At 50.3% G+C, this 20,271-nt stretch overlaps 4 protein-coding genes across 6 annotated transcripts; 2 read left to right on the top strand and 2 right to left on the bottom strand.

Moving 5' to 3' along the window:
• The first annotated feature begins 6,762 nt into the window (after positions 1-6,762).
• FOXG_18777 (uncharacterized protein) lies at positions 6,763-9,544 on the top strand. Its single transcript, XM_018398920.1, has one exon. The coding sequence runs from the start codon at positions 9,176-9,178 to the stop codon at positions 9,527-9,529; it is 354 nt and encodes a 117-aa protein (XP_018238880.1). The 5' UTR covers positions 6,763-9,175; the 3' UTR covers positions 9,530-9,544.
• Positions 9,545-11,215: 1,671 nt separating this feature from the next.
• Positions 11,216-12,443, bottom strand: FOXG_04253 (uncharacterized protein). Its single transcript, XM_018382210.1, has 3 exons — positions 12,055-12,443; positions 11,686-12,000; positions 11,216-11,614 (listed from the first exon to the last, which is right to left on the bottom strand). The coding sequence occupies exons 1-3, from the start codon at positions 12,325-12,327 to the stop codon at positions 11,438-11,440; spliced, it is 765 nt and encodes a 254-aa protein (XP_018238879.1). The 5' UTR covers positions 12,328-12,443; the 3' UTR covers positions 11,216-11,437.
• A 127-nt stretch (positions 12,444-12,570) lies between these two features.
• FOXG_04252 (E3 ubiquitin-protein ligase synoviolin) lies at positions 12,571-17,629 on the top strand. Of its 2 annotated transcripts, XM_018382208.1 has the most exons (4): positions 12,571-12,808; positions 12,898-13,002; positions 13,067-13,760; positions 13,809-17,629. In XM_018382208.1, exons 1-4 carry the CDS (start codon positions 12,776-12,778, stop codon positions 15,059-15,061), a joined length of 2,085 nt encoding a protein of 694 aa, XP_018238877.1. In that variant the 5' UTR covers positions 12,571-12,775; the 3' UTR covers positions 15,062-17,629. The 2 variants fall into 2 exon arrangements, with proteins under 2 accessions (XP_018238877.1, XP_018238878.1); XM_018382209.1 differs by having other exon boundaries at positions 12,571-13,760.
• Positions 12,636-19,546, bottom strand: FOXG_04251 (uncharacterized protein). 2 transcript variants are annotated; one of them, XM_018382207.1, is made up of 7 exons: positions 19,009-19,546; positions 18,926-18,953; positions 18,767-18,873; positions 18,121-18,705; positions 17,625-18,067; positions 16,795-17,563; positions 15,533-16,719 (listed from the first exon to the last, which is right to left on the bottom strand). In XM_018382207.1, exons 1-7 carry the CDS (start codon positions 19,045-19,047, stop codon positions 16,321-16,323), a joined length of 2,370 nt encoding a protein of 789 aa, XP_018238876.1. In that variant the 5' UTR covers positions 19,048-19,546; the 3' UTR covers positions 15,533-16,320. The 2 variants fall into 2 exon arrangements, with proteins under 2 accessions (XP_018238875.1, XP_018238876.1); XM_018382206.1 differs by having other exon boundaries at positions 12,636-17,563.
• Between the last annotated feature and the right edge of the window lie 725 nt (positions 19,547-20,271).

The raw sequence follows: 20,271 nt of genomic DNA, 5'->3' as shown, positions 1-20,271 counted from the left end.
AGAAGAAGGCCTCCTAGATGGACAGGGTTGATATTTGGCAGAGTGACGGGGCGATTCCAAGGGTTGACAGAGGAATCTCTCAGGCAGGGGGGCTCTGCTTCAAGTCCCGGTACTCGGAGGAAGTAGCTTCCGGTACGTACTGACGACCCTAGCACACCTCACACCTCCAGTCTCAAGGACACTCCACCGACCGCAGTCGATGGGTCCATCGTCGCCTTTCCCATCTTCAGGGGTCTCCCAAGGCTGTCCCACGTCACAACCCTCTGTAGACTGTATCTAGCCAGTGCCGTACCGTACCGTACCGTACCGCTTCCCCTCAGAATATAGCATGTTTATACGGGCTGGATGTCACCAGGTTGCTATTCGTGGTCAGCCAACTGTGACGGTAGTTTTAAATCTAAATGAAGCTATTGAATGAGAGTTGCGGAAGTCTAAACTCAATGCTAGATGCAGATGCAGATGCAGCAGAGCAGGCAAGGCAGAGTTTACCTATGAACTTAGACCCCGTGCGGCAACCATCGTCAATCTTCCCGTCCATGGTTCGCGCGGTGATCCGCCTCAAGCCTACCAAGCCTACCTATAGTAAGTGCCTAACCAACACCGTTTGTCGCTACTTTACTGTAGGTACTGCGTTGAACCCCTCTTCTTCTTCATCATGTCCCAATCATCATCCCCTCCCTCCCTTCATCACATTGCGGCCAATGGTGTCCTCCTGATCCTCGATGAGTCTGATCTGACATGGACCAGCCCGTACGTGAAGGTAAGGTTCCAGGATGTTGGGTTAAATTATTTGGAGTCTTCAGTCACATGCAATTATGCCTCTTCGCAGAATATCCCAAAGTTGGTGATATTGCTTATAGGGAGTTGGTGCTTGCTTTTTACTTATTGCTACTGTATCAAACACCACGGCATATCGGCAATTGACCAAACAAGAAGGCGATTGGTTATCATGTCGGTAAAGCAAATTAAGCTCTAAGCTCTAAGCTCTTTGAAACTATCGGTAGACTTCACATCACATGCGCAGCATTCCTCCGTTGCCTCAATGAACTTACACATGCAACATTCTAAGCGTCTTCAGGGTAAGTCCAGCAACACTACCCGCCCGCGTCTGCAGATATCTGGGGCCGCGAGACATTGAAACCGTCTGTTAAAACGTGGTGGTTCGAAAAAGAGGCTTTGCCCGAACGGCGCTGGTGCAAAGAAATGGCAGATATTTTTATCGATAAACCAATGCACAACCAACGCAGATGTAACCCATCGATGCATCAAATAGTGCTGCCCTACTCTGCCCTGCCCTATGAACAGAGGGCTGTGAATCAATCAATCAATCAGTTCCTGGGACCAATTATATTCCTCGGTTGCCTGATGTCTCAATCGGCCCCGAGGCCTGGGGGCGCAGTCCGGCCTCGCCCGTCTTCCCAAATCTGGGACCCTTGAACGTAGGTATTGTCCTCTGATGCTCCCCCCTGTCTCTCCCTCACCCTCAAAACGTTTCCCGACGTGGTCGCTGCGCCCTTGTCACTGGCTCCATCGATTCGCACGTTGCGTTGCATCTTCCGGGGAAGGCGTACCAGCGTCATTCATTCAGTCAGTCAGTCAGTCAGGGTGGTCAAAGCGTTGGATTCAAGCATATCTTGTTTTGCTATTCCCAAACTGGGCACTCGTGTCCTCAAGTCCTTGCTGACCCGGAAGATCACTGCTGTCAAGAGTTACTCATTTGAGCATGCCTGTCAATGTCCCTGCGCTCACAGATCTCCATTATGACAGAATGTTACTATCAAGTGTTTCATACTTGGCCTAGCCGGTCTGCGGCAATATTGTCTCCATCTAACGTACATAGACCAGACTAAGATGAACTTCAGAAGCCTCGCGGAACAAAACAAACGCCTAGCACCACGTTGACAATGGATGTCATCTCCACATGGCGTCGGCTCAACATGGCGCGCAATGAGACAGGCATCGGAATGTTTACATGCACCCAACTGGACATGATCAAAAGCATAGGAAATTATGGCGGAATCTAATTCACTAGCAGACAAACTTCTAATTCGATCAATTGTTCTAGGTGGAGTCTAGGAGAGTGAGGTATCCACGAGGGAAATGATCAAAGAAAATACCTAAGATCAAGTTAATTAGACCTGCATCCCCGGAAACGCCATGTAATGTCTGGTCCGGCTTACAATACTGCCTCCAATACATTATCTTATTAATGCAAAGCGGTTGCTAGTCAAGCAACTTGGCGTTCCACTACTCGTACATGCCTTTATTGATCAGGATAGGTACGAAAAAAGGTGTTGCGATGATGGCTGTGTCTTGGGTGCCAGATGCATATGATGTGTACCTTGGGCAAGCTTACAAGTCTTGAGGCGGGCATCCATCATTCATTCGTAGGGCTTAGCAAACCCTGTCTCAAATAACCTTACCGATAGCAGGAATCGTCTGTCAGAAATATGGACTTCTCTGTCTCCCAAGCGGACATTCTTGCACGCAAACTCTGACCCAGACAAGAATGTAGTCCCTCGTGGCGCCGGGGCTTGAACCGTTCAAGGTCTGAGTCCTCCCTTTCATCCGAACGCCATGTCCGGGCGACGTAAAACGGTAGAAGACGCCTCTAGAACGGATATCATTTCAAGCTTTGTTTCCTCAGAGGTCCCTCCCACTGTACCGCATGTTGTGCAGAGTTCCTGCGTTTGTTGGCGGCGGCAGTGATGGGTTCAAGTTGGTTCTCGGAGACGCAACTGGCTTAGCGTTGCGGAGTTGTGTAGAGGGCTGCTAAGCCATCATCGACGGATATGCACTTGTTATTGGATGCTGTGTACCAGCAACCCCTTGACAAGAGCTTGTCAAGTTGTTGTGGATGGTGGGGGTTTAAAAAAAGAAGCGGGATGGCTGTGCAACGCATCTGCTACTGGATATTTTGACGCGATTAAAACATTTCAAGAACGAATCTGGGGTGTGCTGTATAAGTCAAAGAACTATCGTAATGAATTTTAGTAACTGCATATGCTTCTTGGAATCTGAAAGCGAACTTGCATCTGTGAAACCCTTTCGAGTCTAGCCTAGGCATTCTTCTCAAGGCAGCAAAACCATTGCAGCTACGCCGCGATGTATTAATGCATGAGGGGCTTTCATCACTGGGTAAACCGCTTACCAGGGATGCAGTTGCATGGCACATCGATTGATCGAGTTCCGGTGAAGATCCTTATGACTGGTCCAATGCTCGTCAACGTCATCCCCTAGCATCCTGGTGAAAACGAGATACACGAGACACCGGGTACGGCATATGGATGAGCACTTGACCTTCTCAAGTAGGCAACTCTTTCTCCACGATCCATCTCTGGTCTGCCAGGCAGCTCTGATCCCGATTTCAGGAGTTCTTTCGCGGTGCTGCCTGAATACAGAACCTCGCAATGCATTAACTATACCCTATCAACCCAGGCCTACTACATAGCGTCAATGAAAAATAATAGTTGACATGAAATTTGATTGATTACTCTCCGGAGTAACACGCACACCTTGTCATCCTTTCCGTACAACTCTGACACTAGCTCATCATCAACCCTTGCTTCGAACTGTTCCAGCATACTGGAACGCTTATATGTAGATGCATAACAGAGGTAATATTGACGAGACAAATAAGCAAGAATACCTAGTATGTTCACCGCTAGATCTTTGAGGTAACAAAAGCAAAGAAAGACATAATTGGGCATCACTCACAGGACTGATCATCAACACTACTACCATACAGTAGCATTTTCTAATGCCTTGTTGATAAGTACGTACCGGAGAAGGGGAAGATGTCGACAAACATGAACAGGGGTTCAGAAGTGGATCACGAAAAGGAAACATGGGATCCGATGCAGCGGGTCCTCTCTCCCATCGCATAACTTGACCAATGTCATCGTGCATCTTCCCATTAGTGCTCTCTACGTATCTATCACTCACTCACTACCTAAGGTAGGTATCATTTTTTGCTTTGTTTGTCTTGATGAGTTTCGATGAGATGACTGCTTGAGATCTCCTAATCATCAATCAATTCCCACTGGCCGGTTCAGTGGCTGACTGGGTATTCATCCCTGGGTCAGCGTCAGCCTGCATCGGTCATGGCCGAATTACCTAGATGGTTTTATGTACCTATTCCAGCAATCTGGCACTCCAAGCATCTTCATCCTCACCCTCAAACAGCATGCAGATGCAGGCGAGGGGTTCCCGAATGAGACCCTACTGGGGGAGCCTTCACCACCACGTACAACGAGCCAATAGGGCCAGCTACCCACTGGACGTTTACGGTATCGGTTATGCACAGCGCGGTTTATGTATGTGCACGAACCTTGTACCGCCCGGCACTGTACATTAAAATGGGTGCAATTGTATGCACACAGCCATCTCGACGTGGCACTGGGGTATCGAGTACTCAGCCCTATCGAGTCTCTGCCCTTACATGATGTTGCTGGCTGTAGCTTCTTTTGTCTTGATGACCGAAGCCAAGTTGTCATTCTCAACTTCTCATCAATAGACCGCTTTCAACACGCATCGCATTGCTGACAGTGGTGATATACGAAAGTAACCATCCATCGCACCGCAGGCTGCATGAGTTGCACAAGAGTAAGACGACGACAGTATCAAACACTACCACGACAACCTCCCTGTGGCTACTTGACAGTTGGTCCCAGCCAGCCACAAATTAACCGTTTCGTTCTGATATGTCTGTTTGCGGATGAGGACCCTGAATCTCATCTTCTCCCCCGTTTTACGACCGTGCATCGGGCGGCCGCTCCATTGCAGTCTGTCTGGCATCAGAAAGACATCTCAGACTCTGACTAGGGACCTTGCCGCATGGCTTGGGCTGTCTGAGTCGTGCCGCTGAAGGTATGTGTTTCAAGGGTTGAACAATCCGCGACCACTCCCATCGATGGATAGGCGCGAATTCCGCAGTGAGCGGCTTTTCCGCAGTTTTCATTTGCTTACGTAGCCGACATTTGCTATTCCCACAGCCAATCCCAAGCTTACCCTGCAGCGGCTATTCCCGTTCAGTCAGGGCAGCCTCACACCTCCTGACCCCTGCTTAAGGCTTGAGGGCTTGTGTTGCAGGTGGAGAAGACCCTGGGCATCACTCATCCATCAAACAACAGAGATCCGCCTTGGCGTTGACCACACACTTTGGAGGTAAGTCACATCTCACTGTCTTGATGCTTCCCCCTTAGCCCTTGCAATATCACTTCCGTTTCGTGGCATGGAAGGTTGTCATTCAATTAATACACTGAGGTTCTAGGCCGCCTGAGACCACAGCTTCCGTTCTGAACGGTACGAGTGGCGCCATTTCGAATGCCGGCAGTTGAGAAAGGAGAATATTATTGTTTGATGAGAGCACGAGGTCAAACCCGAAATTTTGGGCTTGGTTCGTCACAACGCCTACAGACCGAATAGCGAGGACACCACTACCCCGAATTCGCCTTGTTGTACTGCATAGGTACGAATTGATGCATTGACAAAACATTGCCAATCAGAGCCATTTCTTATATTGAAGCAATGACGACAGTATTTGGTTCTCAAAGGCTTCAATCAAGCAAAGTATGCTTTGCAAAACACAGCCTTCACCGCGGTCCATGATAATGTTGCTCTGGCTTCATATGCACATCCACCTCCATTGGACGGTAGCCCAGGATCAACACCTATCCATTCCTAGTGGGGTGTGTTCCTCAATGACGGGGAGCCCCGCCTAACGCTACAGGAGGGTGTGGCTGATGGATGGTTGATGACGCTAATAATACTAAAAGGTCGCAGCACTAAAAGCCGAGCTCCTCCAATCTCTGGGATCAGGCTGGCGCGTAGGGCTGAGCACAGGCAACCCAACAAGATCAAGTGTCCGCGGTACGTACCTGGCGTGATCTGCGTCAGAGATGGAACGGAACTCTCCTTGCAGTTCAGTTACAGTTGAGGTCAAACCTTCAGTGAGTGATTCACTCAAGGCCCCCCCCTGTAGCCTCAAGACTCAGACCGACGGCTAGACCAAGCGTCTCATGGCCTGTCATTGGATTCGATGCCAAGCTACTCTCTAACCCACCCTTTGACCTTCCGATGGGTGCCCAGATTGGTAACGAGCGCGAATGCATCTGCAAGTTATCTCTGAATGGTTCTGTCTGTGCTGTGTCTCTCAAAACCATGGATATTGGACATTCATTGTAGCATCACCGTTATCACCGCTACAATGGCTGGGATCCAATGGCGATGCCGCTTATTACCACCCACCTTAATATTGGCGAAGTTTTGAGAGTTGTCTTTTCATCAATCATGTATCGTCGTTGACGATGCTCTACACCTAGCCATTGGACATACGATGGCTATCTGACATGCCGTGCCTCTCGGGCTGTCTACTCGACACAGTCAATCTGCATTCCTCAGCTGAAGCAGAAACGGGTATTCTTCCTAAAACAAAGATGCTGTGTCAGATGAAGCGAGTGGAAGCAATGCATGTGTCTTCTCAGAGTGCTCGAATGAAATGCGAAGCAGCGCTTGGAAAGTCAAGAATAAAAAGCAAAACATAATGATAAACCATCATGAATGGAGATACCTCCATGCATACCTGCTCCACGGATCAAAAACCTCGGCACCCGCGCTGTCGCTGTTTGGTTCAACCTGCAGTGGTGTCCACATGGGCACCCGGCTCACATTCCAGCGGTCGGCCGCCCCAAGCAAGCTGTCTCTGAGACTCTGAGTTTCTGACCGTTGACCCTGTCTCTTTGGGAGTCTCTGATTGGCTGTCACGATCCTTGTAAGTCGATAGAGTTGCCAAGCTCTCTCGGCTTCACCGATGCGCGATGCGAATAAACCACCAAATCTGACTCTCCCGCCGCCGCCATTTCCGTGGCCTACGCTCCGCTGTGTCCTCTTTTGGGGACTGGGTTCATCACGGGGTCCTCCATTCGGAATTGAGGGCCAAGTCTCTGCACCTGATTGCTTGCATCATGACCAAACATAGCCCTGGCTCAGAGAACGGCCCCCACTGGACAAGCGAGACACCACCAGCACTCTCAAGTTCACCATCCTTCGGAACATTGATGCTACCTAATCTCCAAGATCTTTGGCTGTTGCTTTTTTGGTAACTCGGAGCTTTTGGCTGAAAGCCCACCTATCCCGCTACAGAATGTGTGATTGAACCTTGAGTGAATCAACATGTGCTTACACGAGTAACCCAGTTCGAATTCAGATCACCATTCTCCCACCTACAATGCGTAGCATCCTTCCCTCGCCAGTTTTGGTAATTTTATACCATCATCGATATGTCGTATTGCTCGTGTTGCTGAACTGAGTCTTGGCGTCGCTTCAATCCTGGCTCCTGTCTTCTAATTCATATCTCTCAGTAGCCTTGCTTAGGTACCTTGTCCCTCAGTATACCCATATTTACGAAGTACTGTATTAGGGCTCGTACCAACCACCCGCAAGGAACAATAATGTTGTACAAAGAAATGTCTGGGCAATTGGGTCCTACCGAGGCATTGACGCTGATCAATGCTTGTCCTTGGGGACATCCAACAGTCCGAGAGCTGTCAAACTGGACAAGATAGCCATAGCTTTTGGGTTAACAAGGCTGCCGTTATGCCGTCTATTGTCTCACAGACTGAACGCCAGAAATCAAGGACAGGCTTTGTCGATCACCCACAACCGCCGTATTATACTGGATCGTCCTGGCGTCTAATGGGCCTCGCTCCACGGTATCACATACATATCCACTTCACTGTCGGACCGTATCATATCATGAAAGACATCATAGACCTTCAGTATCCGATGGACGATCTTCAGGATCACCAACAGGTACCACCGTAATGCTTCCGCGTTTAGTTGCTATCGAAACTGGTAGCCTATCATTGTCTCCTGGCGCTCCAATCTCATCCTGCATCTCATCTCCCAACAGAATCTTCTCCTGGGGGTTGTATAGGCAATGGGATACCCCCACCGAGCTCGATTGCCCGTCACTCGGCGAGGGAATCAGTTTCCAGCGCAGAAAGGCGTCCTCAAGACACTGACAACGCAAACAAACTCCACCGTCCTGCATGGCCTGTGTGGGGGCCTAGTGTCCGTTGTGTGAAACACTCAGAGACACCGGTAGAGGTTGAAGCGCTTGAACTTGTTCTCCTTCGCCGGTAAACTAGCAGTGGTCTAGGCATTAATCTCTCCAAGGGATAGCCTTGTAAAAGCGAGGACGCCGAGGCAGTTTGGTTCCAAACTTCCAACTGTGGTAGCCTTACGCGAGCGCCACCAGTCTAACACACAGACTAGGTCGATACTAACGACCGGTAAATAACGCGATCACGGCCTAGGACAAGGAGAAAAATGGGATAAACAACGGCAGTTTTTTACATGGATCAAAGTACACAGGTACTGACGTTGAGCCGCCGTTGTCGCTCGATATTGAGGGCATATCGCGGTCCAGATTCGTTAAAGACACTGCTTCTCTAGGATGGTGGCCATAACCTCGGAATATTGAAATTGGCTTAATTGATGCAGGTGAGCATCGATGTCACTCTACCTTTATCATTGTTCGCAGTCTAGACTTTAGGGACGGCACTTGGTGCCAGCGGCCTGGACGCCATTCAGCCACATCCAGACTGTCGGACTGAGTTGTTGAAGCTAAATGTGCTCATGATGGGCCACTTGTGAATCAATGACCCGGCTATTTGGTTACTGGGAGATGTACGAAGCTACTGTACGAGGCCATGAACTTTCCATCATTCTGCTGTTGCACAACGTATGATGTTGAAATCGACGGTGTTGGTTCATGTTGTTGATTCAAGTTCAGTTGTCGTCAAAGCACAATTAATAAGACGCACATCTTATAGGCACCACGAGACATACAGCTTGATCCTGGGGTATAGCAGAGACCTGTTAAGGTGCTGGATCCCAGTACGCGGGGCATTGGCTGAGATGTTGAGAACCCAATCTCAATGTGACGTGCAGACTATTTTGGCGAGAACAGATTCCCGTCTGAGATGGCGAGTGTAGCGCGGGAAGACGACAACCCAGATGCTGGGAAGTTCCCTGCGGACTCTTAGCATTGGCTAGGTTCGCACGTCGCAAAGTCCAAGAGGCGTGCGGATCGATGGAAGCCAATATTCCCGTGGTTTCACATCGTCACATTAATAGAATGCAAAAGTGAGTGACCCGACACAATGGATTGATGCGCGCCTTGCCGCTTGTGAGTCGCCCCCCTGTCAATATTGGGCATGGACTGGACTATACTGGACTGGACTGGATAGTACAAGGCTTGAGATGCCCTATGCCCTCGCCCCTCGAGGATCTTGGGCCACGTGTGGGAGTCGTGATTGAAACTGGCAGGGGGATGAATAAGAGGGGGGAGAGGGAAACAAGAGAGAGAGGCTCGTTAATAAACCCTGCTTTGCCCTGTCTCGTCTTGCCCTTGAACCTGGCCCTGTCGTTGAGAGTCCCGACGCCGACGCTTTTCGGGAGTGTTCAGAAGGCAATACAATACAGCTGCAATGTATCCTGCATAGTCCGATGTAATTCATCATGATGTTACTCTGATCCTGGAGCTTGTCATGGTTGGACGGGCCCAGAAAACCAAGACAACAAGACAAACCAATATGTATGTATGCGTGTGACTACTTCGGACTGTCATGCATCCGAGATTATTGCTGCAGGTCGACATTCTAATTCTGTATCTGAACTGCGCTGTCTGTACTACGCACAAGTCTATCCTAGCCTTTCCTGCAACCCTAAGGTAGGTGAATGGTACCACTAATATTCTCCCCGGTCGAATCGCACGCCTCGTTCCCAGACTCGTGGGTGTTCCGGTTGCCTTTTTTGCTTGCCAGATCACCAAATTCGCCTTGTGCTACCCAATGTCGGTCGAGGTCTTTCTCAAAGGAGGGAGGGTGTGGATGCTGCATCAAGAGTGATCCCATATCAAGAGCAGCTGCAGTTACACTGCGCTGCTGAGCGATTGATAGTTTCATTGCCATTGTCAACTATCTACCGAGTCCCGATACCGATACGGTCATTGTGAACCCCACGGCTAGGCTTTCTCGCCAGAGATCAGTGACTGAGTCTGCCTACCATTGCTACCAACCTACCTTATCCATACTCGGCATGACGCAAGGGGAGCCTTGTTCTGATCTGATAGACATGGGTGAGGCTCCTTCGGGATGTTGTATCGCGAAGATGGGGAACGGGTCAGTTCCGTCTATCTTGCCCTGCCAGAGAGTAAAATACTACTCTGATCACTAAACCCATCAGGAGATTTCCGCACCACCAGATCGACATTGGTAATGGAGACTCGTGCTCTTTTCCATAATAGTACATACAATGCGCGGTTGACGGAGAGTTTGGCTAACAGGCTCTCGCTTGTATCAATGAGACGAGTATCCATCGTGAGTGCTACCAAGTCAACATGACCTTGAGAATGGGTTCCGAGAGCGAGCGTCTAACTAGGGTCATACGCGGGGTTTATTGAAGTCTGATTTAACTTAGATCACCTTATCTGAGCCATTCGAATCACTGTGACGTGGCGAGCAACGACTACCTATTCACTAGACGCCGTTGGAAAGTGCAAGTCCAGGCTCGATGGCGATCTACTGTAAGGCAAGTTTAGTACCTCACAGTGTCTCAAGTGTACTTATCACTCTGCTGCACAAGCTCTTTCTGGGGGTTGATGATTTACCTTTTGGCCACGGGAAGCTCCTTTGGACCTTTGGTTTTAGTGTGATTGTCAAGCTTCGACGAACCAGAGTCGAGCAGTAGCAGATCAGTGAACCGTGGCGTACCCGAATTAGGTCTTGGGTGGCCTCGATTACAGTTGAGAGCGGCATTGATTGACTTTCAACTTTCCACTGCCCGACCCCTCCGGGCTACGGATACAGACGCCCAGGCCTTGTTCTTAGGGGCTCTGTCGACCCCTAGGCCCTGGCTCCCAACCTGCCTTGAGCCAATCTTTAGGGGCGGGTTGCGACCCTTGCTTTGGCGCGTGACAGCGGGCTTGGGACTTGGCTATGCTGGCTCGGGGCGCGGCCTCGCCTAAACGCGGAATAACTTCCGTCTTCCATCTTGAGCTCGCCAAAGAGAAACGGGGGCCGGCCGCTGGGGAGACTAGGCGCCGTTTGGACATGAAACAATAGGTCGCGGAGTTTTTTTTTGGGTTGTGTAAACAGCCTCTTTCGGAAATAGAGAATGAGGCTCACAATGAGATCTCTAATCTAATGTTGGTGATCATCACGATGTTCACAACTCGGCGACGCGTGTTTAGGACATGTTGATAACACTCACAGTTAAAACACCGCTATCCCTTGCAGTAGTACATGACCTCAATTCTAACATGCCTTCGAAGTTCAGAGTGGTACTACTTGGTATGTGCCAAGTTGTGATCTCCTGCTACGCAGCCTATATGGTTTAGGGTAAGCTCAAAGCCCCGAGATCCAAGTATCTTCTATACATTCGCAACTTCACTTCTCCAACCCCATCCCCCAATGGCATCCTCTTCGAGCCTCTTCATTCCTGAAGCTTCACAAATCTTAATAACTACGTCTCTAACGGCTCTCACCTCATCTACACTGGCACCTCCATTGAGTGCACCCCGCAAATGCCCCTTGAGTTGAGGGTTCACCTTTAAAGCTTGGCATCAGTATTACACATGGCTTTAGTGCAGCCCAGTGGCTGCTCAGAAAACACACTTACATCTTGGGGAATGAGACTAGCAATGAGTACGAATGAAGTTTCGGCCGGTGTAAGCACATCAGTGTTGCTGAGTACATACCCATATGTCAACCTCGCCAACAAGCCCAAGTCTGGTGCACCTGACCAGTCTAGTTGACCCATTATACGTCTGGAAATTTTGCCATATATGGCTTCGAAGAAGGTTTGTCCTCGCTCGAGCACTTTTGCTGGTGCAGTATCGTATATGTCCTTATGTCTGATAGATATACCCGTTCCTGGTTCGTCTAGTAGGTCTTCAGGGGTTGTGGACTTTAGGGACATCAGAGCATTAATCGACTATCCGAAAATGTTAGCATCGAGGTGAGTTCATCATACTCGTGACCTGCCAACCTTGGGCATGCCTCCAACGGCAGAAGCTTTTAAGAGGGCTTCTCTGAGACGTCTAGAGATGCGCAACTGATCGTCCCGGCTCGGAACACCGTTCCCAGTAGTGTCTGAGCCTTCCCCTGTGGCATTCTTGAAGACCTCTGGCAGCTCCTCCGGCCTGTTGAGGGCCGATAGAGTGGTAGCAGTGATAAAGTACCATGTATTACGTGGTAGATTTGGTTGCTTTCGAATCGCTGCAAGCAATGTTGGCGTAAGGATGGGCTTCATTGCTGTCATAATTGTATGCGATATCTAGGAATTGGCCTATAACAAGAACAAGCTCAATTGCATCTCTGCATTGACTCGACATCGCGATATTTATACAACCTCAGTCTCACTAAGCTGATAACTCGTCTAACTTTAGGGTAGCCACTTTTGCTCAGCCATTAGTGCCCCTGGTATTATCAATACCTAGACGGGGAAATATCGGCACTACCTTACAGCACCTTCTCACGTCGTCAGAGCAGAATCACGTGCGTTTGCTCGGCCCCTGCGTCATCGGTCGTGTGTCTCTGCTTAACGTGGCATCAAGTCGTCGGCTGTTTTTTGATACAGTGAAGTAATTCCAGCACATTCACCAAAAGCTACATATACGAATCCGACTCAGCCATGGGAATAAAGGAGTGATTGGTTACTTTTTTACATTTTAACAAGTACCCAATTTATTACTCATCGTTCAACTCCCATGCCCAAGATGCGACTTGGCTGGTATGCTGGGGTAAGTATTACTGTGGTGGGAGAGCTTGGGGAAGCTATATGGAGCTATAGCTGATCACTCTGGACCAATGCTAATATTTTGCTTCACAGGCCTCGACGGCTCTCGCGGGCGGCGTTGTCCTCTCGGCCTTCTATCAGAGGGCCAACTTTTACTCGGCAATGGTATATCTCGCTCAGAGCAACTTTTGTTTGTTGGTACGTTATCCCGCGCGATCCTGGCACCGGAGTTGTTGCAGGATACTGAACTCATCATGTCCAGGTCTTGGTCAACTTTTCCTTCCTTGTCTACAGCAGCTTCGTTTACGGTCTTACACGGATGTTCTTTGGCCCTCTTCGCGCCGTCGAAGTCGAGCAACTAACCGAACGTGCCTGGTTTGCGATCACAGAGACATGTCTAGCAATGACCATATTCCGCGAAGAGATAGGAGCCTGGTTTCTGGTTATGTTTGCAGCTCTGGTGACAGGCAAGGTGTGGGGATGGATTGGTGATGGGAGAGTTGAGGTCCTTGAGCAACAACCGCCTGCGAACCCTCGCTTGTTCCATTTGCGACTCAGTGTGTCGCTCACGCTAAGCTTCATCTACGATATCTACATTCTCCGATACACGATCAATACCGTCATCCAACAAGCACGACCCAACATGATGGTCATGTTTCTTTTCGAGTTCGCAGTCTTGGCCACCAGTTCATGGCGGACGGCAGCCCGGTATGCGCTGTCGTTGACGGAGCAAAATATCCAGGAAGCGCAGAAACGTAAGCGTCTGGCCGAAAGGAGACAAGAGGTCAGACAAGAGCGTGAGGCTATCATCCGACGACGTGAAATAGCGGCTGCCGCTGGCGAAGAAGTTTCGGACGAGCCACTGCCCAACGAGGACGATATCGATGAAATGGACATTGAAGTACCAGGCTGGTCTGCAAAGGGAGAGTTTGTCCTCTGGCTGGACCTTATCACAGGTATGTTGAAAACAAAAAGGTTTGGAGGGGCACTACTGACATTGACAGACTTGGTTAAACTTGGTATCTACATCGTGTTCTTCTTCATGCTTCTGGCTTTCTATGGACTGCCCATTCATATTATGAGGGATCTCTTTATGACAGCCCGGGATTTCATTAAGCGCTTGGGTGCCTTATTGCGATATCGAAAAGCCATTCAAGAGATGAATCGTTATCCCGATGCAACTCAGGAAGAGCTTGAACGCGAGGACACCTGCATTATCTGCCGCGAGGAGATGCGGCCGTGGGATCCAGAGAACAACCCAGGCGCAATGGATAGAATCCGACCCAAGAAGTTACCTTGCGGACACATTTTGCATCTCGGCTGCCTCAAAAGCTGGCTCGAGCGACAGCAGGTTTGTCCTACTTGTCGAAGCCCTGTTACTCTAGGCGAGACAACTCCTCGTGCAGGTCAGAACCGGGCTGCTGGTCTTCGAATTGAGCTTGGAGGCAGGCGTCCTGCGAACCAACCAGCAGCAAACCCCGGAGATGCTCCCGCTCAGGGGCAACAGAACGGAGGAGCACAACCTGAACAGCGGCCAGCTGGTCCTCGTATCTTCAACATTGGCCCTCTTCGAGTGGGATTTGGTGCCAACGGACAACAAGTCAGAGAACTTGCGCAGCAATTTGGCGTGCCACCAGCTGCTCCCAACCCTCAAGGGCTGGTTCCCCCCACACCGGGCGCTGGTACCCCTATTGTTGCTGGTCAGGCTGCTCCTGCGACTCCTCTTCCTACTGGAGATAACTTGCAGAATGTTGGAAACTTGATCAGTCAAGCAGACCAGCTGATCCAACGTGAGATGCAGTCGTTGCAGCTTGCGCATCAAGAATTACAAACCATCCATCTTCTCCAGGCAGAGTTATACCGTCTCAGACAGAGACAGCAACACCCAGAACAACAACCAAATATACAGACACAGGCTATACCTCCTACTGCGGTACCTCTCCCCCAACCTCTAATTCCCCAGCAATTCCCTATGACATCCCAGATGTCTATGCCTCCAGGCTTCCCCCAATTCCCAGGCATACCTCCGCGACATCCTAGCCCCCTTATGGCTCGCCATGGTGCTCCCTTCAACGCCGTACCTATCCCGCTGGCAGTGCTGAGCTCCCAGAAGGCGTTGTCATCCCTCCTGGCTGGTCTCTGCTTCCTCTACAGCGTCTTGATGGCGGCCAAGCCTCGACGCAACCTTCGCCGCAGGTTGGCCCTCAGGCAACTGTTGCAGATAATATTAATGTACCTCAGCCAACGTCGACTGTGAGACAGCCCTCGCCAATTGGTAGCCGTAACCAGGAAGCTCAACCGGTTGAGAACCCCTCTTCTACGACTCCAACTGAACAGCGCCCCCCTCAACTTACACCACAGTTCACACGGGCGGTTGAACCACCCCAGGTTGTTGCGCCTAGCCCTCGCATGCCCAATTGGGGCGGTTCAGCTCAACTGTTTGGCAACGGATCTCGCCTGGATCATGCCGACCCTGTAACGCAGAATGAGCCTCAGGCTGAAGGAAGCTCAAGCCAAATTGCCCCTGTTGAGGCGACGTCTCAGCCGAGCCCAACAGCTGAACATACACCACAAGGCACTCCGCCATCCCATAGTGATGAAGACGAGGGGTCTGGAATTGACTCAAAGGAGAAGGGCAAGGCGAGAGCCGTAACTGTCGAGGAGGTTGAGGATGAGGAAAATGTTAAGGACTAGTTATGCCTTGGGTACCAATAGGCATTCTATGCATGTATCATTTTGCACCCATCTCTGTTGGTCTAGTAAAGACCAAGACTGCATTTGTATTTCCCGATTGCTAGCGGCATGGAGTTCACAGGAGTTATGTACTATTTGTTCGTCTCAATGGCATGCATGACAGAGGAGCTTCACCCCGAAATATAAATTTGTTGAAGCCAGTATTGTACATCTGAAACTTGGTATGCAAGCTACCCAAAGCAATCCGTAACTATACAAGTATGAGTAAACCGGAAAACACCGTTCCATGATGAATGAAACCAGTCAAGGCACGCTGATGAATTGGTGCAGAGCATTGGTGAATCGAAAGCGCAAAACACAAACGTAGCAACAAAACACGAACGCAACGAGAAATGCAAGAAGGTAAGAGACCAAAGAGCATATGGGTGAATCCAAAGATGATTCAGAGGTAATTTCCTACTCTTTAACGACACCGTAAAGGCGCTGCCATAGTGTCCATATTTCAACAAAAAATACATCCTCCTCCTTTCTCTTCCTCTGCCATTGACGGGGAAACCTCAAAACTTGTTGACGAAATGGCACAAGGGAACCAAAATAGCAATGACAAACAAAGAAAAGCTGACCCGCGTCCATGCCGCACATACTCAAGTGCCCCTCGTCGTACCTATATCTATTACCATGTCCGTTCATAGCCATGAAACGGCAACGCATTAATCATTCCTTCTTAACTCTTCACCATCCTCATTTGTCGTAGTGGGAGACGATAAAACATTCGATGTCTCTCCCTTGTTCAGTGGACGTAGCTGGTGCCCAGATGACCTGTTATGCGTTAAGGGCATCTAGCTCCCCCTCCTTAGGTGGCAGCGGCGTCTCATACTGCGGTATATCTTCATCCTTCTCCCAGGCAGCGCCAGGCCCGGTATAGCTCGGTTCGGGAATCGTAGTCGATTGCGAAGTTGATTCAGGTTCGAGACGGCCACTGCTCATATCACGCAAGATGCCTGCCGACCTTTCGCCTTTTACCGGCTGTGGGCTGAGCACGCCTGCAGCGGACTGCGCGACATAAGTAGGTGACTTGGCATCACCCGAACCAAAGGGTAATGCACGTGTTGGAATCTCTCGACTCACTCCTTCTCTACCCTCGTCTTCTTCGCCACCGAGCTTCTTTAACAACGCATCCGATTGCTGCTTAGCAAGCTTCTGGAGCTGTGCTAGCGGATCCTGGTGATGTAGCACCAAGTCAGTCACCTCGCACAGGCAGTCTGTCGGTCTCCAACGTCTCCCATGCACACATACCCAGTCAGACTGCGTCGGCACGCCTTCAGCCTCAGGAAGCTTCTTTGCTGCCTCGTCCTCGTGTTCCCCGTCGTCTCCTGCCCAGAACGAGTGCCGCTGAATTGGGGCTGGTGTGACAGGCAGGCTGGGACGTTCTGTAGCGCTAGGGAAATCGGTGAGTTTCAGGCCGCGGTTCTTAAAGTTGCTCCGATCGTCTCTCCATGCACCAGTTGATGGGCTCTTCACGCGCCCTATCGTAGAGGTCGAACTCTTACCACGTCGATGACCACCATGCAGGCGATCAACGTACCGCTCGATCTCAGGCACCTCATCCCAGGCGTTTGTGCGTGTGTATGACGTCCAAGGGTCTGATGGGGTAATCTGTACTATCGGAGTAGATGCATTCGACTCGTTCTTCGCCCCATATCCCGATGTTGTCGCCTCAGAAGGCCCTGTAAGACCTTCAGTTTTCACTGAAAGCTGAGTTGTAGATCCTGTGCTAGGGTCTGAGCCGGACTCTCCAGGGGTAGGCTCCGGTTCAGGGGCTGGCGGTTCTGGTTCCCCAATGAATGATCTGGTTGGACGAGGTCGGTTGCGTTCCCACGGGAAGATCTCCGGAGCCGGCTTTGATCGTGGAGCTGGCTTCTCCTTTGGCACCTCATACCACATATTCTTTGGGGGACTTGGGTATCGTTCAGGCGGGATAAACGGGGCTGTATCGCGTGACATTTCGTAATGAGTGGAAGGAAAGTTCATAGCCTCGGGTTTCGAATCAGCAGGAGGGGGATGTCTGGCAAAGTCAGTGTCTCATGTCCAATTAAGCACAGCATTTCCAACGATGATAGGCCTACCTCTGAGCATCCCAATCATGCATTGTAATCGGGGGTGGCTCGTTCTTTGGTTCTTCGTGGTGATCGTGCTGATGTTCAGACGCGTGTTGTCCGTGATGCTGTTCATGGTGTTGCCCAGGAGCTGAGACCGGCTGACCACTAGGAGGTGCAGAATGGTGATCATGATGAGCCGAACCAGAATCTGACCCATCATGATATCCTCCACCATGGTGCGATCCTTCATGATGCCCAGATCCTCCTGAGTGATGGTGTCCTGAGCCTTGCTCCTCCTGAGATGCATGGTGTTCGTGACCTGGAGCTGAATGATGCGTGCCCTCAGCTGAACCGGAGCTGTGGTGTTCACTGGTAGAAGACTGCGCGTGGACCGGCTGAGGGTGCCATTCTCCTTTGGTGAAATATTGGACATACTGAGGAGTTGAAGAGGCATTGTCAGGAGAAGATTCCTATGAAAATGAGTCAGACACACAACATCTGTCCGCAGAATAATTGAACTTACTTGATGTCGGTAATGCCTATCGTAGACTGCCCACCATCGTCCTGTCATCTCACCGAAGGGGTTATTGCCAGAAGGGGCGTCTCGACCAGTGAACCATGGCTTGTTGGATCCGATGAAATGCACCATATTAATACTTGATTGGAAGTGTCGATACGCCGGGACGTATTGGTAGTGTGCAGATGGTGTGACGTTGTAAGTGAAGCTCAATCGATGATACCGTTGACCAAAATGCATGTTGATGAGGCCTTGGTCGGCGCCATCAAACGAAATTCCTCTCTCAGCCATGGCAATCATAGCGTAGTAGTCGCCCATATTGGGTTCTAAAACCATGACACCAGTGTTGAACAGATCTGGCCAGCCGATGTCGGGGGCAGCTGCGAAGGGATGGGGCGTGTCGAAAAGCTCGTCAGGAGCTCGATATGCTACCACATCAGCGTCGATGTAGACAATCTTAGAAAACTGTGTGAGTTTCCATAGATTGATCTTGGTAAACGCTGAATGCAGGTCGCCACGGTTCATTAGGTACAGATTGGCCGGGTGGTCATTGCGAATGCGCGGCACAGGGAAGATGTAGTCGTAGACCCTCTGGAGCGATTGTATCAGCATTGGCTGACTCGAGGACGGGCAGACACTCGGGAGGGCTTACCTTGAGCTGCGTAATGGAGTCAGCGGACACGGTATCGAGTGTGACCAATACTGCTAGCTTGCGACGGGCTCCTGCATCGCGAAGAGAGTGAGCGAGAACGAGTGCGCCTAAAGAGGAATTAGTCGAGGTCACATAGAGCGACAGAGTCAATTGACGAACCAGGAAGATAGGAATCGCTTAGAAGAAGCTATTCGCAAGTTAGAAAGGCAATGTCGGCAAGATCAGACACGGAGAGGACGAACCGTAGCATAAACATGCTCTCCAGCACCTTGAGCAGCCATGACGACGTAGGACAGGAGTTGACCAGCTGCTAGACGAACCTCGGCGCAGATCGTCCAAGTCAGCTACAACAAGTTGAAAATGTCGGTCAGCAACCCATGGATGAAGGTTCCAGAGAAGTCGTAATATTGCGATCGATCTGAAGAGGCGCGTTCGTCGAGTCGAGGCGAGGGGTCCAAGTCCAAGTCAACAAGAAGGAAGAGAAAGCTCGCTTGGGTCTAGCAAGGATACTGTGCGTTAGTGCAAACAGAGTACGCAAGGTAAAGGTACTGCAGTGTATCCTTAGTGTACACTAGGTTCTGAAACAATACAAAAATCTCTAGTAACCTATATCCCTCTTTTATCTGGAGCCAAAAGATTAGGATAGAGTTGGAGGAGGAGGAGAGAGGGGGAGAGGCAGAAGAGGAGAGGCAAGCGAAGTAAAAGTCAGGCGTGACGTGAGAAGGGCAGCAACAGCACTATTTGGGGAGGTACTCGAGGTAGATCCAATGGATCCAATTGATGTGATGATCCGATGATGTCCCCGGAGGGGGAACCTGCTAATCCATGGAAAGTATCCGTACCTTTAGCTCACCTGGGGCCAGACTCTAGCTCCTGTGGGTCGGTCAGGTCGCCTGTGAGGCACTATCACTATGTCTCAACGGGCAGGGCACGGATGAACGTCAAACAGCTCCCTGTAAAGTTAGTGAGATTCTTGACCTTACTCTGTAGGTTCATCCGAGATGGCTGGCCGTTTACCATGGTGTACCTCAGATCATCAACAGCAAGTAACCTGAAAAAAACCTCATTCGTTTCGTTCAAGTTACACCTGAAGTGAGCCTTCAGGTACTAAACTCTACTTCAAGCCACAGTGACCCTGAGGAACTTTGCCGTTCTAGAAGCGCCGAGGCCAAGACACTCACTCTATTTTCTGCCATTCAAGGGCAACACCAGCACGAACACCAGATAAAAGTAACCCAATTGCTGTTGAATGGTCCCCCCACGTTCGTACAGAAGAAATTGAGGGTTCACAGCCTCCAATTACACAGAACCTGGGGCCGTTTTGGTGTTCCCTACGAGCCTGAGTCTGCTGCCCAGCCTGACGTCCAGGGCATTGCATCTCCGTATTTCGGGGCGGGTTTCCGCTGGTGGCGGCTCTAGTGAATCGCCACTAATTTCAACGGCTGCACGATGATGGAATTGCTGTGAGCTTAGCTTAGCTCTCAGGTAGCTTCGACCTCATCACT

Source organism: Fusarium oxysporum, chromosome 4, assembly GCF_000149955.1.
Source record: "Fusarium oxysporum f. sp. lycopersici 4287 chromosome 4, whole genome shotgun sequence".
NCBI classification, from domain to species: domain Eukaryota; kingdom Fungi; phylum Ascomycota; class Sordariomycetes; order Hypocreales; family Nectriaceae; genus Fusarium; species Fusarium oxysporum.
The sequence above is the reverse complement of the archived record's forward strand: the minus strand, read 5'-3'. Positions and strand labels throughout refer to the sequence as shown.

Excerpts from the sequence above, each read along its gene's own strand:
- FOXG_04251 (XM_018382206.1), bottom strand. The coding sequence starts at position 19,047 with ATGGCTGCTCAAGGTGCTGGAGAGCATGTTTATGCTACG. Across the intron at positions 18,706-18,766 it reads ACTCCATTACGCAGCTCAAG|AGGGTCTACGACTACATCTT; the intron begins GTAAGCCCTCCC and ends CAATCGCTCCAG. Across the intron at positions 17,564-17,624 it reads CATGATTGGGATGCTCAGAG|ACATCCCCCTCCTGCTGATT; the intron begins GTAGGCCTATCA and ends TGACTTTGCCAG.
- FOXG_04252 (XM_018382208.1), top strand. The coding sequence starts at position 12,776 with ATGCCCAAGATGCGACTTGGCTGGTATGCTGGG. Across the intron at positions 13,003-13,066 it reads AGAGCAACTTTTGTTTGTTG|GTCTTGGTCAACTTTTCCTT; the intron begins GTACGTTATCCC and ends CATCATGTCCAG. Across the intron at positions 13,761-13,808 it reads CTGGCTGGACCTTATCACAG|ACTTGGTTAAACTTGGTATC; the intron begins GTATGTTGAAAA and ends TGACATTGACAG.
- FOXG_18777 (XM_018398920.1), top strand. The coding sequence starts at position 9,176 with ATGCGCGCCTTGCCGCTTGTGAGTCGCCCCCCTGTCAATATTGGGCAT.
- FOXG_04253 (XM_018382210.1), bottom strand. The coding sequence starts at position 12,327 with ATGACAGCAATGAAGCCCATCCTTACGCCAACATTGCTTGCAGCGATT. Across the intron at positions 12,001-12,054 it reads CCGTTGGAGGCATGCCCAAG|TCGATTAATGCTCTGATGTC; the intron begins GTTGGCAGGTCA and ends ATTTTCGGATAG. Across the intron at positions 11,615-11,685 it reads CTAGTCTCATTCCCCAAGAT|GTGAACCCTCAACTCAAGGG; the intron begins GTAAGTGTGTTT and ends CAAGCTTTAAAG.